Source organism: Sturnus vulgaris, chromosome 19 (genome assembly GCF_052056855.1).
Source record: "Sturnus vulgaris isolate bStuVul1 chromosome 19, bStuVul1.hap1, whole genome shotgun sequence".
Taxonomy (NCBI): domain Eukaryota; kingdom Metazoa; phylum Chordata; class Aves; order Passeriformes; family Sturnidae; genus Sturnus; species Sturnus vulgaris.
In genome coordinates this window covers 13120775-13137223 of record NC_142261.1, presented here as the reverse complement: position 1 = coordinate 13137223, position 16449 = coordinate 13120775, and the positions used below count along the sequence as shown (strand labels likewise).

At 52.8% G+C, this 16449-nt stretch overlaps 1 protein-coding gene across 1 annotated transcript in view; it reads left to right on the top strand.

The window, feature by feature from the left end:
* The window catches only part of RTN4R (reticulon 4 receptor), a 74389-nt gene extending 60817 nt beyond the window's left edge, over nt 1–13572 (top strand). Inside the window, exon 2 of the mRNA XM_014894487.2 lies at nt 11527–13572. Coding sequence (XP_014749973.1) covers nt 11527–12953 — 1427 coding nt within the window. The 3' untranslated portion in view covers nt 12954–13572. The remainder of the gene's footprint in view (nt 1–11526) is intronic.
* Nucleotides 13573–16449: the final 2877 nt, after the last annotated feature.

Here is a 16449-nt window from a genome sequence, read left to right as displayed (position 1 = left end):
CCTCTGCTGGAGGGAGTGACCTGCAGGGTGGGGGTGCTCTGTCCCCCTGGACATTTGCAGGGCCTGGCTATGGGATGGTGATTGTCTTCAATCAAATTCCTGGTTTGGTTCTTTCAATTAAGAAATGAGCCCCAGGGACGCCTGACCCTGTGTGCTGGGTGTGGGAGAGGAAGGACAGGTGGCCCTGCCCCTGGGCATGGAGGGGTGACAGGAACACCCAGTCCTGGGGACAAACAGCTCCCATGGAAAGGAGAAAATACTGTTCTTATTCAAGGAAATCTTTTCTTTCCTCTGCAATGATCCTGAATGCTTCAACAACTTGTCTGTGGAGAGGGAGGCCCAGCTGGGGTGAGAGCCCATCCACCAGGATGGTTTATGGACAATAATCCCACATGGATGGGTGCTCCAGCCCCATTCTAAGGAGCGTGTGTGGGAGCATGGCCAGAACTTGCTGACAAGATCTGGTTCTAATTCCTTATAAACCTGAAAAACAGAGGATTCCCAGAGGCAGGGAAGACCAGGGAAGGCTAGAAGCAGCAAGTGTGAAAGCCCCAGAGGTGAGGAGAGGCTGCTCAGCTCGGGATCTGTGCTGTGGAGAAAGAGATGTTAACAGAACTAAGGATCAAAGGTATAGAAACCCAGAGGAAAATACCTGGGAAAGCACCCAGGCTGGCCAGGGAGTCACCATCCCTGGGAGGGCTCCAGAAAAGTGTACCCGTGGCATGGGGGACATGCTTCAATGGCACTGGGTTGACACATGGACTTGGAAATCTTAGAGGGCTTTTCCAACTGTATTGATTCTACAACTCCATGAAATACCAATAATTTCCACTGCTATATTTCCCAGATTTTTTTTCTAAACCTAGTTGTCTTTTTTTCTCTTTTTTTTCTGATATAACTTTTAAAGGTATTGCTGTCACAATTATTTATTGGTGGCATCACCTCAATGCCAGCAAGCCCCTGGCTTGGGCTGATGTCCTGATGGATGAGATGTGTACAAATTCCCCCAGCCTCTGCTTGTGGATCTGGATTATAATAATAAATTCAGATTTATGTCAGGGACTTGATTTCCGTGGTGGAGAATATCCTGTCTGTGGAATCAATGGACAGTTATTAAATGGATTAAGAAACAGGCAGCTTAAAGCCCTCAAAATGCGATTGTTGGTGGAGGATCAGTGCAGAACAAGCTGCTTGCACAGGAGCTTTGCAGGATTCAGCATCCACCCTGTTGTATTTCCCTGTTTTCATGAATGATCCAGAAAACATCTATAAATTACTGCCCCTGGAGTTGGCAGCTGACTGGGATTTTGCCCTGATAAATAAAGCTGAAGGCAGGGCTCTAATGCAGAGCAACTGCAACTGCCTGGGAGGCTGGCAGCAGGGAAACAAGGAACCCAAATCCAGGCAGGTGCTTGGCCATCCATCTGGGAACAGGGAATGGGACCCTGGGAGCTGCAGGGTCTCAAATGGATCTAAGGCCACATTGGAGAACAGGTGATTATGGACATTTAATGCCCTGTAGTGGGGAAATGGATGGACACAGGGAAGAGAGGAGGTGGAACAGGAGCTTTTACCCACCTGGAATGGAAAGCAGGAGGGGGCTCTCGGTTCTGTGCAATGAGACCTTGAACTGAGGGCTTATGGAAATCTGGTGTGAATTCCTGGTGGAATTCTGTGGGATCTCAGGGTGGTTATGAGTTGAGGGCAGCTCAGTCCAGCACCCGGGGCTCAAACCCTGCTGGGCTGCAGGTTCCTTTCCCCATTGCTCCTTCCCGATTTCCAGGAAAACAGGAAGTTGGATAATTAGCAGCCTGTTGTGTCCTTGTGCAGCTTGGCTTCGTGGAGCTGCACATTTCAGAGGAATATGTTTATTTACAGAGCTGTGGGTGTCGTGCTCCTCTGTGCAGCTGGGGAATGTGGCTGAGTGAGCCGCACTCACCTGAGACACACACACACCAAAAACCAGTCCCAGCTTTATCTGGGAATGAAAGGATGAGCCAGGGATGTGTGCCAGGAGCTGGGAGAGACGCTGAGGGAAAAGGGGAAAGGAGGGAGAAGGGGAGCATGGCCAGGCTGGAGGGGCTGGGTGTCCCGAGGGGGATGAGGAATGTCCTGAGCCTGCTCAAGGCCACCTTGAGGTAGAGACCTCGCAGATCACAGCACAGCTCTGCTCCTCCCCTGCTCCAGGTGGCAAACCTTGGGATATCTGGGGAGCTCTGGTCCTCCAGCTCAACAAGGGGAGCAACAAGCTGTGAGCAGGGCAGAGAAATCTGATCCCCAGTGCCCTGTGTCTGCCCTGTCCTGTGCTCATTCCCAGCTCTCTCTGGGAACCTGGCTGTGGCTAAGGCTGGAGTGGAATGTTCTCCCCCTCCCTGTCCTGCCTGTCCTGGGGCTGTTTGCTCACTCTGCATCCACACACACAACCAAACTGAGGCCGTGGGGGATGGTTGGAACAACTTTCCCTTCCAGGCTCCTTCCTAAACTTCATCCCTGCACTCCACATGATGCAGATGCTGGGGCTGCCAGCAAAAACTGAGAGAATGTTATTTTAGAGGAAAGCTGAGGAAAATGCTGCCTTGGGCAAGGGGGCTCTTCCAGAAGCTGTGGGGGTGGGATTTGCAGCTGGCAGGGGGTGCAGTCCCAGATGGCTGGGGGAGCAGGTGTAAATTCCATCTGGAGTTTCACCTCTCCTCTCCCTGAGTCACACACAGAGCAGCCACCAACGCCAGGTTTGGAGCTGCAGGGAAATCTCCTTCCTGAGAAGGTTTTGAAGCATTCCTGAGGTCCTTTGTGTCCCATGGGAGACCTAAATCATCTCAGGAACCTGAGTTTCCTTCCTTTGGACACCTGTTTGTCCCTGATATTTTACAGATAATCCTGACTTCTGGAGGAGCTGCTCGTGATTCACAGCGAATATTTTGTCACTTCATTCTTCCCAGTGTGGGGATGGAATGGTGGCAGGATCACACATGATCCTGCTCGTGCAGTGTGCTGGATGCATCCCATCTGGAAAGGATGAGACTGAGGATGGGAACCACTCAGGATGCCTTCAGCACAGTGCTGGAACCAGGAACAGCTTTTCTGGTCTCGTTCTCAGGATCTGCTGGGTTTGGCTTTACTGGGCTGGGTGTGGGTTTTGGCCATGGGAATTGGCAAAAGGCAGTGTGACAAGGACAGATTTGGGGGGAAAATCCTTCCCTGGGAGGGTGGGCAGGCCCTGGCACAGGGTGCCCAGAGCAGCTGTGGCTGCCCCTGGATCCCTGGCAGTGTCCAAGGGGCTTGGAGCAGCCTGGGACAGTGGAAGGTGTCCCTGCCCATGGCAGGGGTGGGAATGGGATGGGATTTAAGATGTTTCCACTCAAACCATGCCACAGTCCTGTGACAGCTGTGACAATACTCTAGTCATTGGTGGCTGTCACTTGCAGGAAGTGCAGCTGTGACATTTTGTATAATCCTGGAATGGTATGGGTGGGAAGACACCTTAAAGATGGCCATCCCAACCTATCTGGTTCTCCCAGGCTGTGAGGAAGGAGCACCACACCCTCTCCTCCTCCTCCTCCTCCTCCTCCTCCTCCTCCTCCTCCTCCTCCTCCTCCTCCTCTTCTTCCTCCTCAGCTCTCTGTGCTGTTGTGGCCCAGCCCAGCCTGGCAGGTGCCCAGTGCAGCCCTGGGAGCTGCGTCATGATCACAGCAGCTACTCAGAGCTGCTCTCCAAAATGAATTCAGTGGGATCTGCAGAGCTCAGCAAGTGCCTGCAGGCTTTCAGGGATCTCCCCCTGTCCTGCAGCCTTCCTGCCCAGTCTCTTTCTCTTTTCATGCCCATTTTTCCCAGTAGTGCCTCAAGTTCTCCAAATGCACATTCCAGGCCACGTGCTTTCACCTTCCCTTTGGACACTGAGCTTTTTCTGCCTCTCATCCAACTCCCACAGCCTTGGGTCCCTGCCTTTGGCACAGCTGGTCCCTGCTCTGTGCCTCTCCGGGAGATTTTACCCTCTCCTCCTACTGCCATTGTGGAATTTGGTACCTGGAAAAAGATCAAGTCAAACTCCCCTGCTCTGAGCTAAATCCCCACAAATCCCCTGTGCTCCATGGAGTCCAGAGCCTGCTGCTGTGATGTCACACTGGTGGAGAGGACACCAGAACAAGACTTTGCATTGTGTGTTCAGGAGAGCTGGACATATCCATGGTTATTCCAGCTCCAGACATGGTCATATCCTGAGAAGGCCCACAGTGCTGCATGCAGTGGGGAAACCAGTTCTGAGGAAGGAAAAGAGAATACTGAGAGTTTGGATGGGCCAGCAGCATCTGAGACCTGCACTGTCTGCACAGAAAGGAGCAGGGCTGAACTGTGCCAAGCCAAGGACTGGAATAAACCCACCTAAGAGGCCTTTTCCACTGGAATTCTCCATGTTTTACTTTAGGCTCATAATCTTCTCCCTTTAAAAGGTCAGGAGATTTCCCCTTCCAGATGTGTCACGAATGGCAAGAGGACAGGTGGCAACCATGCAGATTTATCCTGTATTATGTGAGAACAGCTGAAGATTCTCTTCTGGCAGAGAGAGCCCCACCAGGTGAGGGGCAGAGCACAGCACTGGCAGCAGCACTCACTGCAAAATGGGCTGGTGTATCCATAGCATTTTCCTGTGTCTATCCATAGGAAACAGGGATAACTAGGTCAGGTTTTCAGTGCTTAAAAACCTCAAAGATTATTCCTGATTTCATGAAAATAATTTTAAATACCATCTTTAACCTGTGTGGGTTGGCCAAGCCCTTATTCATTGTTCCCTGTGAGGGAGGGGAGGTACTAAAATGTAACTTCCAGAGAAGCAGTGGAAGTTCTGTAAAAGTCCATCTGAACCCCTGCATAAGTTTGTTTAAACCTCCACATCCATCCACCTAAATCTGTGCAAAATTCCTTATGAATCTCTGCCATTGTCCACCCAAACCTCTGCAAAGTCCACCTGAACCTCTGAAAAACTCCATCTGAACCTCGGCAAAACCTCATCTGAACCTCTGCAAAACCTCCTCTGAACCTCTGCAAAACCCCACCTGAACCTCTGCAAAGTCCATCTGAACCTCTGCAAAACTCCATCTGCAATTGTCCACCTGAAGCTCTGCAATTTTCCACCTGAAGCTCTGCAAAATTCCATCTAAATCCCTGCCCAATTCCATCCTCACCCTCCCATGGTCCAAGCTACCCCGAGTGTTGTACTCCCACCCCTGCAGTGAAGAGGAAAATCTGTGGAATAGAGCAAAAATCTCTGGGGCAGCATTCCTACAGGGCCTAGGGCTTGGAAGGATCCTGAAAAAGGGAAATAAGGTTTTATGTGTGGTAGGAGCCAGGGAAGCTCTGCCTCAGTCCAGTGTTTTGCCCAGGCTTGGAGAAGGTGCCAGGGAGAGGTTCCCATTATTTAGAGCTGCATTCCCACGCCTGTCTGCTCCTGGATCCTACCTCAGCCCAGCCCAAACGTCCTGGCCTGGCTTTCTGCAGCTCTTCTCCCCTTCTTTTATTGGAATCAGGACTTTTCCCATTCCCTGGCCTCCCAGGGCACTCCTGGGCTGTAATAATTGATAATTGTTATTGTTAACCAGGGACCTGATGACTCCCGTGATATTTCCCCTCTGAAGGGTTCTGGTGACCTTTTCTCTGAGCAGCTCTCACACCCCTGTGCCTTGCAGCAAGCCTTGGGAATTCAGCGGGATGAAAACCCTCTGGCTACAGAAGAAACGTTAATTTTCCTGCTCCTTGTCAAGTTCTCATTCAAATGGGCTGAAATACAAACCGTTCACTCTCCCCTTCTCCTTCCTCTCCCTGCTGCTGCCGAGGGAAATGCTGGCAAAGCACCAAAAGCATAACCCTGAACAAATGTTCAGGCTAAATCCAGGCTGCTGCCAAAATTTTGGGAGTGAGGGAGAGCCACTGACAGGGCAGGGGAGCCCCACAAGTGGGAGCTGCTTTGGCACATGCCAGGAAAGGATGGGGTTGTCCCAGGGGAGGTTGGTGCTGCCCTGAGCTCCTGGGATGAGCTGTGGAGCTCAGCCCCGAGCAATGCTGAAGATTCAGCATTCAAACCCCCCTGGAGATTTGGGGGGATGGAGTGGAAGAATTGCACAAGCTATAACTCGTTTTTAACCTTCTTCCCTTCAAAATATCCCTGCAATATTAAGTCCAAAAATCACATTAAGGGAGTGTGATTTAAGAGGGAAAGATGAACACCCGAAGTGAGGAGATGGCACATCCACTGCCTGCCTCCCTGCTGGGATGCATTACAGAAACGACCTTTCAGCCCTGACCCCAGCTGGGATTTTTCCTGCTCAAACCCTGTGCAGGGCACAGCCTGGATGTTCCAGAGGGGCTGTGCTATCAAAGACAAGGAACAGCACCTCAGTCACAAAGGTTAATGGGTCTGGATGCAGTCCCAGAGGATGTGGGATCAGGGACAAGTCAGGGGTGGGGTTCAGGTGCCTGAATTGCTGCCCCTACTGCTGCTCCCAGCAGCTCCAGGCAGGGCTGGCACAGGTCTCACACAGAGCTGTGCCCAACCTGCCCACACCATTCCTGCTGCCTCAGGCCCCCAGGGATGTCCAAAAGGGAATTAGCTCCCTGTTTTTAGGCCACTGGGATTCATCATCAGTGTTTTGGTGTGAGCTGGGGCTTGAGCTCCAGCCCCTGGTTGTGGAGCATCCCCAGAAGAGCCTGGGGAGCGACTCTGAACCCCAGAGCTCGCTCACCCCAGTGACCTCTCTGCCTGGCCCACCTAAGAGGGGTGTCTGACACCCCAAAATCCCCACGGAGATGCAGAGATGCCCCAGGACCTGCTTCAGCCCCAGAAAGTGTGCAGCTGTGACTCTGGTGCCCATCCCGGGTGTTTCAGGGCGGCAAAGCTTCACCCCCATCGTCTCCTCCCACACCATCGTGCTCTATCCTTCCTCTCCGCAGCAGAAGGGAGGGAACCTCCAGACTACTCCGAGCCGATTGTCCTTCCTCACTGACCTCTCCATTCACCTGCACTGGAAATGCATCAAAGCGCTGCCCTCTTCCCTGTGGCACAGGCACAGCCCCACCTTTGGCCACAGGGCAAAGCAGGAGGCACCAGGAGCAGCCAAGTGCGGAATTTCAAACGATGCCCGTGGAATTTCAAACGATGCCCACTCTGAGCGGGGAATTCCGCAGCTCCAGTGTGTCCCTACTATAAACCAAGGCAAAACGCCGTGTGCATCAGCAAAAGGCTTTGTATTGTAAAGTGCTCCCTTTCTGTCCGAGCAGGAGCGAATTCAGATGATTATTGACCCTTCACTGCAGGAAAGGCACATTAGAATATCTCCAAATCAATCGAGGGCAGAGCAGAGCAGCGGGGAAAGGGCACCACATTGCAGCTCGCTTTGGCCTCCTGAAAAAAGAGTTTGCAAAGCATCTGTTGGAGGCCCCCGGAGCCTTTTCTTTCCAATGGCCACGTTGGCCAAGGCGATGGCCCGGGGGAGCGGCGGACAGGCAGATAATGGACCCACTTTAATTGCTTCCAGCTCCATGAATCAGAACGCTCAGGGATGGCAAAGGGGAAGTGCTGCAGCTTCACTGAAGGAGCTTTCTGGCTTTGAAGAAGGCTCCGGAGGAACAAATGGTAAAGTCAAAGTCTTGGAAGGACTGAAGGTTCCAGGTCCTGGAATATCTTTCATGTTTTGCTTTGACGCTCGGGTTAAGTTTTAATGATGTTATGAAAGAGGGAGGGATGGTTTCTCAGCTGATAGAGGAGGGGCCGGGTGTCATTCCAAGAGCCCTTTCCTCAGGGATGGGCACTGAGATGGATGAGTCCACTGAGGTGGATGAGTCCAGCTGCAGGTGAAGGATCCAGCGTCCAGTGGTGGTGGGAGCTCGCTGCAGAGGAGAAGTTGGGATGGATTTATCTGGAATGTGAAGGGAGGATGCTGTTCCTCCCTGGGAGCTGAGCATGGCACATTCTGGGAATGGGCAGAAAGGGAACCTTCTGACCTCCATCCTCCTCGTGACAGCTGTGAATCACAGAATCCTGGAATGCTTTGGGTTGGGAAGGACCTTTAAACTCATCTCATTCCACTCCCTGACACCTTCCCCTACCCCAGATTGACCCAAGCCCTGTCCACCCTGGCTTGGATGTCTCCTGTCCTCTTGTCCAAGAGCTGGGGATGTTTTTCCTGGAAAAGGAAGGAGCTCACAGCCAAAGCTGAACCCAGTGCTACAGGAAAACAAATTAAAATATGCCAGTGCAAGGTCTGGATGGCTCTTGGCAGTGGCACTTGGTGGCCACTGGGGTCTGGGACACACTGGGACCAGGCACAGCTGCTGGTTGGACACCAGTCACTGCAGTGAAGGATTTTGGAGCAGCAGGGAAAGCCATGGCAGGGTCCCTGGGGTCTCTGTCATGACACACTCAGCCTGGCTGGGGACAAAAGTGTCACCTTGGCTTCCCACAGCTTCATCCCCTCCTGCCCTTCCCCCTGGCCCTGCCCTGGTGGGGACTGGCAGCGGCTGGGCTGTGTCATGGATCAGTCAGGACACGGCTGAGCTGCACGGCGGGAAAGCTACTGGAAAAAGGCTTTGGGGGATGATTGACAGGAATTGTCTCAGTGGAAGGAGCTAATCCGGGCAGCTCATGAACACCAGGTCCCTAATTAAAGCACACAGCCTGGCCCTGCTGTAATTAATTTCCCAGTGCTGCTGGCTGGCAGCGCTCTCAGTGCCACTGACTCACTGCTGCTGGCAGCCTCCAGGGCATGGGAGTGGGACAGGGAGAGCTGAGCCTGAGCCTTGGAGTGGGACAGGGAGAGCTCAGCCTGAGCCTCAGAGTGGGACAGGGAGAGCTCATCCTGAGGCTTGGAGCAGAGCAGGATGTGCCCCTTCCCTCCTGGAGCCACAGTGCTCCAGCCCTGGCACAGCCAGGAGCTGAGACAGGACCCTGCTGCCTGCCTGGGAGCTTCCCACGGGAACAGAGCTCCTGTGGATAACCTGGGCACGGAGAGGCTCATGGCTCGTCCTCTGCCAACTGCTTCCTGTCCTCTCCTCTCTCCCTGTGTCCCCGTGGATTTACATGGGTTTACATGGATTTACATGGATTTATTGTGCCCTTGGCTGGAGCTGGGACAGCCATGGTGTCACTGCAATTCCTCTCACTTGGGAATGGGTTTTTGCATCCCCTCTGCTGCTTCCCATTTATTCCTAAGGTCTGTGGGATGCACCCAGGCTGTGGCTGGATTTTCCCCAGGTTGTGGCAGGGAGGAGCAGCCTGGGGACAGCTGGATCCTGCCCCAGTGCCCAGTCCGAGCTGTTCTGCTGGAATGGGAGGTGTTGCATAAGGAGGTGACTCCCACTGCTCCGGTGTCACCCCCAGCCCCATCACTCCAGTCACGGAGCTGATGAGAGAGGCTCCAGAAAGTCCCTTTTCTCTGCCCACGGGGTTTCATTATCAGCTGCAGAGGGATGGCCAGAGAGTCGCCAGCACTGTTTTAATTTCCCAGGAGGCTGCTCTTGGTCTGCCATGGCTGCAGCAGGGAGTTTCAGTTGTCTCGTTTCACTGTGCTCCGTGCAATGGGACGTGACACGTCAAAACATGACAAGGCAGCCAAAATGTGTCACAACACTGCACTCAAACTCTGCCTTGCAGGGTTGCTCAGCAGCTGATAGCATCAGGCTCCAATTATCTCTGCATGCTGAGCTGGGGTTTTTATCCCTTGTGGAATATGATATATGGGACTCTCCTGCCTGTATTGGACTATTGGATCACATCAGATTTATTAACCACACACGGAGAATCGTTCTGACCAGCCTGACACCCAAACCTGGGATCTCGGCCTGTTCTTGCAGGAAAGAGACTTTCCCACCTTGGCTTTTCTGATTGTTATTCTTTCAGTAAAGATTTGGTGAGGTTTCTGTGTGATTTAATTGGTTATTCTTGGTGTTTGATGTGGTTTCATTGGCCATGTGAGCACCTGCCAGGCTCTAAGGGAGGTGCAGCTACTGCCTTCAGATTCCCCCCACGAATTTGCAAGGCTGGATGTGGCTCCAGTCTCCCCACTTCATCCCATTCTGCACTGCTGGGCTTTCCCCTCTGGCTTTTTGCACACTGCTTTTCCACCTTACTTTGCAATGAGGCACCAACATTTCAGAAGGATGTTTGGAGTTTTTCAAATGCAAAACCCTCCCACAACAGCAGCAAAACCTCCCACAAGAAAGGCAAAGCCACTCTTGTCCCTAGGCTCGAGATTCCCAGCGGGGAGCACATGTCCTGTGGCCAGAGGTGCTGTGACAAGCTGGGAAGGAGTAACAGCGTCCCTGTTCCCATGTGGCATTCCCAAATGGAGCCTCCTGCTGCTCTGGCTGTTGTCCATTCATTTTATCTCCCATTTGCAGGAATCAGACTAATTACTGGCTGCTAATTGCTGGGAAAGCACTGCTGGCACTGCCTCCCTTCCCACCAGGGCAGGGAACAGCCTGGCTCTTCTCAGCAGGACCTTCAGGGACCCTCGTGGTTCCTTTGGAGAAGGTGCTGCTCTGTCCATCCCTTCCCTCCCTCCAGGCTCACTCCCAGCTCCCCAGCTGGGGAATGTGGGGAACCAAAATGCTTCCTTGGGATTCTAGTGCAGCCCAGCTCCTGGGGAAGTGGGTGGGCATCATCAGGAAAAAAATGTTCCTCTCCAGGATTTTCCAGCCCCATGAGGCTGCCAGCATGCTTGGGACACATGGAATCTGTTTCTGCCTTGCACACTTGGTGGGATCCCTGACTGAAGCCTTGCACGTGACTTTCTCCTACAACAGCACAATAGAAAATTCTGCTGTTTCCTCCTCTTCCTCGGTGGCTGCATAGGTTCAAAGGAAAAAAAATGGGGAGAGAGGAAACAGGAATATGTGGCTGTTTTGAGCAGGAGAAGGAAAGGATCCTCTTGGCCCTGAGACTTCTCCAGGCAGGTCTGACCTGAAAATTATTCTGGGAATGTCTCACAGTTATTCCTCCCAGGAGATCAAATCAGTCCAAAATTATTTGTGGAAAGTCACAGTTACGTTTTGAGAGCAGTGTAGGGACACCTGCTTGTTTGGAAGAGTTGTTCCGTGACCCTGCAAAGGGAGGAGCTGGTGGCACTGCTGGGGTGGCATTTGGAGTTTCCTGATACATCCCAGCTTTTCCAGTGGCTGAGCTGTGCCAGGCGTGCCCCTGGCAGAGGGAAATGCCCCAGAATTTGCTCCCTTTGCTCACAGGTAAGATCATGAGAACAGGGCTGGTGTTGGATGTGCAAATCCAAAGCGTTGATCCCTCTCTTTCACGTCCCGGGGGTGCAGGGCAGAGGAGGTGCTGGGACTCCATCTCTACAAGTGTACATTGATTTAAGCTCTTGAGTTGAATCCCATTTTTAATCCAGCATTTTAATCTCTGGCTTCCCTGGCATCTGTTTGTGGTTGCTGGTGCCACACCCGGAGGGGGAATTTCAGGCTCCTCTGCAAAGAGAAGTGCTCTCCATGACCCTGCCTAATTCCCACCCTGTTTCTGTCGTTCCTCAGGAAGCAAACTGCTGATTTTGGTGCTTTGCTTGAACATCCCGTCAGAAGCAGAGTCCTGCCCCGGGGCGTGTGTATGCTACAGTGAACCCAAGATCACCATCAGCTGCCAGCAGCAGGGGCTGACAGCCATCCCCACCGAGATCCCCATCCAGAGCCAGCGCATCTTCCTGCACAACAACCGCATCACCCTGGTGAGGGCCACCAGCTTCACCTCCTGCCGCAACATGACCATCCTGTGGATCCACTCCAACAACATCAGCCTCATCGAGCCCGGGGCCTTCTACGGCCTCACCAAACTGGAGGAGCTGGACCTCAGCGACAACACGAACCTGAAATCCATCAACCCCGTCACCTTCCGGGGCCTTGTGCACCTCCACACCCTACACCTGGATCGCTGCGGGCTCCTGGAGCTCTCCACAGGGCTTTTCCGGGGGTTGTTCTCCTTGCAGTACCTCTACCTTCAGGATAATAACCTCCAGATCCTGCTGGACGACACCTTCATCGACCTGGCGAACCTCACGTACCTGTTTTTGCACGGGAACAAAATCAAGAGCTTGTCAGAGAACGTCTTCCGTGGGCTGATCAACCTGGACCGGCTGCTGCTGCACCAGAACAGGGTGAGCCTGGTGCACCGGCGCGCATTCCACGACCTGGGCAAGGTGATGACCTTGTACCTGTTCAACAACAACCTGACCGTGCTCACGGGGGACACCATGGCCCCCCTGGTGTCCCTGCAGTACCTGCGCCTCAACGGCAACCAGTGGATCTGCGACTGCCAGGCGCGCTCGCTCTGGAATTGGTTCAAGCAGTTCAAGGGCTCCTCCTCGGAGCTGGAGTGCCACCTGCCCCCTCGCCTGGCCGGGCGGGACCTCAAGCGGCTGCAGAGCTCCGACCTGGACAGCTGCGTGGACTCCTTCAACCAGATCCGCACCAGCGTCTTCAGCACCAAAACCAGGTCGGGGAAGCTCCCGACGGGGCTGCCCCCGCTGGGCTCCCACGACGGCTCCTCCAAGTGCTGCCAGCCCGAGATGGACAAGTCTTTTATCTACGAGGCTAAGGGCAAGGCAGGGCCCTCCTCCCACAGCAGCCGTTCATCCAACAACCACCTCAAGGAGAAGGAGAACATGTCCAGGCCCAAGTACATGGAGACAGACCCTTCCAAAAATGGCAGCAACAAGCAGATAAATGATTCCCCCTTTGGGACCTTCCCCAGCATTGTAGACCCTCCTTTGACCAAGTTGAGACCCGAATTTCTAGAGCCCATTGAACCTTCCACAGTCCCAACCAAAAAGAGGCAGGGCTGCTCTAAAAAGAACAGATCAAAGGCCCAGTGCCGCCTCACCCAGCAGGGGAACAGCTCCACGTTACAGCTCAGCCTAAGCCTTTTGATCCCCCCCTTGGTGTGGAGCTTACTGTTATTCTGCTAAAGTTAACTCTTTTCCTGGGTTGATCACACTTTAATACTCGACTTTTGCTGACCTCCATAAATGTTGCAAACAAAAGCAGGACTCCCATCCACCGTGAGAAAGCTTTGTTACACAAAGCTTAACTGGATGCCTTTATTAAAACAAACAAACAAAAAACAAAACAAACAAAAAAGACAAATGCTGAGGTGTACATAATTTATTTGTCCTGAAACCTGTGAATTATACCTTTGGTCTTCGGAACTGCACTTGCCCACAAAGCAGCTTTTGCTACAGCAGATGGTAAAGAAATATGGTTTATTTACAGGAAAAAAAAAAAAGTGTAAGAAATGCTCTGAAAAGAATGTCTAAAATCTGTTTGTAACTCGCCATCACACTGAACAATGTTGCAGGTTCCCATTTGCAGAGGTAATGGATTTGATGCTGTTTTAATCCTATGTTGATGACTCTTGCAGATTTTCTGTCTCCATTCCATCCTTCACACCACGTTTACGGGCAGCATTTGTTAAAGAATGCTGCCTTCCCCTTCACAAGATTGCAGTATATATAGATATGCATTTTATTTTACTTGTGTACAAGTATACAAAAAAAACCCTATAAAATAAAGATTTCTTTTTCCTAAGTGGTTGTCATCTGCGAGGGGTGAAGGACTCGGAGCAGCTAAAAAGCTGAAAATTTAAAAGGATGTGGAGTGTGATCTGAGCATTTAACACCACAGTGATAAATAAGGCATTTTTGGATGGTTATGCAACCTTTAACTGGTGCCAGCAAAGAGTTTGGTTGTGTGAAACATGCCCTGCTCATGCTCCTGCTTCCCTTCAAACTGTCTCACCTTCTCCCAGCATCATTCGGATTCCAGGATGATCAGAAGAGCAGGAAATGCTGGCCCAGCCCATCGGAGCTGAGCTAGAGGAATGTCAGAAACAATCCCAAGATTTGGCCATTTTTCTCCTGCTCTGTACAGATGGGCTCAGCTCTGTGGTAGGTCCTGAGTGGGATTCATGAGACAGGGGGGATCTCCCCACAAACACGGGGCCTGGCAGCTCAGGTGCCCATCCCTGGAGTCACCGTGGCAGTGGTGACCTTGGGGTGCAAAGAAAAGAAACCATTGCCACCCCATGGGACCCAGTGGGCCATAGAGCAGAGCTGGCTGTGCCCTCCTGGCACTGCAGCCACCCCCTGGGCCAGGCTAGGAAGGGCTGGCACAGAGCTTATCAGGGGCTGCTTTTCCTTATCAAACCACAGAGATTCTCCTGTGCCACTCACTCCTGATGGGGTTCACAAGTCTCTGAAGGCAGGAGCAGCCTGTCACACACGGCTGGCAGGGCATGGGGGCCAGAGAAAGGCAGTGGCACAGTCCCAGGGGAGCTCCAGGGTTATGTGTGGAAGTCAGACTGGAGGCTCCTTCCCTTGGGGTTCCAGCATTGGCACTGGTGCTGAGCTTCTCAGAAGGAGGGAGGCACTGCCAGCCGGGAGTGAAGGGCATCAGCAGGGCCACAGCTTCCTTCCAGCCTTGTCCTAGGCCTGATGGCTCATGAGGAGGGAGCAGAGACCATGGGGACAAGCAGAAGGATGCTTGGATGGCTGATGTCCCACCTGGGATGCTGTGGGGCAGGGTCTGTGCCCCACCCTGGGGTGCTGCTGGCTCTTCTTACCTCTACCACAGCCAGTTCCCACCTGGGTGAGTGACAGGGAGTGCCCAAAGTGCTGCATTTGTGATCTGTCTCCAAATCCATCCCTGGGGCTGCCAAAAAGGTGTGGCACACACTGCTGGGAATGAACACCTCCCTCATGTCCCCGGATGGGGACAGGCCTGTCTCTCCCAGCTGGGCAGGAGCTGCTGTGCACAACAGCCCTGGGATCCCAGCAGATCCCATTCCTGCCAGCCCAGCTCCATGATCCAGCCTCTGCAGAGGCTCCAGGTGTGTTTGGGTGCAAATTCCTTGTCCTGCCAGAAGGATAGAGCAGGAAATCAATGCCAGTGCTGAGACAGTGCTGGGGTGAGCTGGCCAGTCCTGCCAGCCCTGCTGTGTGTGCCCAGTTTGGTGTGCACTTGTCCACACTCACAGGCCACTGACTGGGGCCTTACCAGCCACTTCCTGCCATTCCAGCTCAGATTTGTCCCATCATGCCAGAGACTCTTGAAGGATGCAAACCTACACTGGAATCTGAAGCTCAGGAGCAGAGAGCAGCTTGGTCACGGGGTCAGCACCGCCCCAAAGCCCATGGAAAAGCTGGAAGATTTGCTGGATGCTGTGATGGGCTCCCATGGAACCTCCTGTTTGGGTCATTGGCTCACTATGACTCCCTTGTACAGCAATTAGTGAATTTTGTAGACCAAATTCCTGCTCCATGGAAGCAAGACCAGGAGGCAAAAATGCAGGAAGTACCCAAAAGGAAAAAATTGAGAAAAAAGAGAACATTGTGGCATCTCCCCCAGCAGCTGAAGGGTAGAGCTGGGAGCTGGGATTGCACTGCCCAAAGCAGGATCTCGGGGAGTTTGGCTCCCCATGGACACTGCAAAGCAGACAAGGAATTCCTGTCACTTATCCTGAATGGAGCAGGAGCTGCACTCTGCCAACCCAGTGACACCATTCCTGCTTTCTAGAGCTTGGCTCTGCTGTGCTTTCAGTGGCTCCTAGGACTATACCTTGGCCACAAGCCCAGAAGAGTCCCTCGTGCTAATTTCCTAGATTTCCTGCTGTCCAGATGCCAATTCCTGTGTTTACAGCCATTAGAAGGCCATTGGAATGACAAATATTGAAGAAGGGGATGCAGTGGGCAGTAGGAATTCCTGTAGAAGCTTGGTCTCCAAAGGCTGAGCTCTGGTATTGGTCAGGTAGGAAAGGACTTCAGAGGGAGTTTCACTCTTGCTTTGTGCTTTGCTGGGGTTGGTGCAATTCTTCCAGATATTCCCAGATTTATTTTACACTCAGATGTCACTGGGTTGAGTGGGATTCACCCAGCAGGGCTCAGGACCTTGTTGCTGTTCCCCATCTCAGGATCCTTCCTCTCCCTTCCTTTCTCACCATGCAAGTCACACTCCATTTTCTGCTTCTGTCACTGATGCCAGCAACGAAATCCAAGAGGCAAAGTCAGCAGCAAGGAGCCAGGAGGGATGAGGGACAGGATCCCTGGGAAGAATGGGCTCCTCATCATCAGCAGAGAGCTGCAGCAGTCAGCACCCCCTGTCCCCTGGCACTGTCCCCACACAGACCCCTGGCAGTGCTGAAGAGGCAGCCACACCACAGGCCCTCCAGCAGTGATGGGAACACACCGTGTTCATCCTTCATTCTCCAGAATTTGTCCCCATGAATTGCTGGCTGGTAGTTCCAAGCAGGAACAGAACCAAAAGAGAAACCCTTCTTCCAGGTTTTCAGGCCCATCTGGAAGGACAAGCCAAACTGGCAATGGGATGATTGTGCCCCTTCTTGTCGTGGTCACATGGAAGGGTGTTTGTCCTCTGCTCCTCCCTCCCCTTCCCATCCTCCTGCACAGG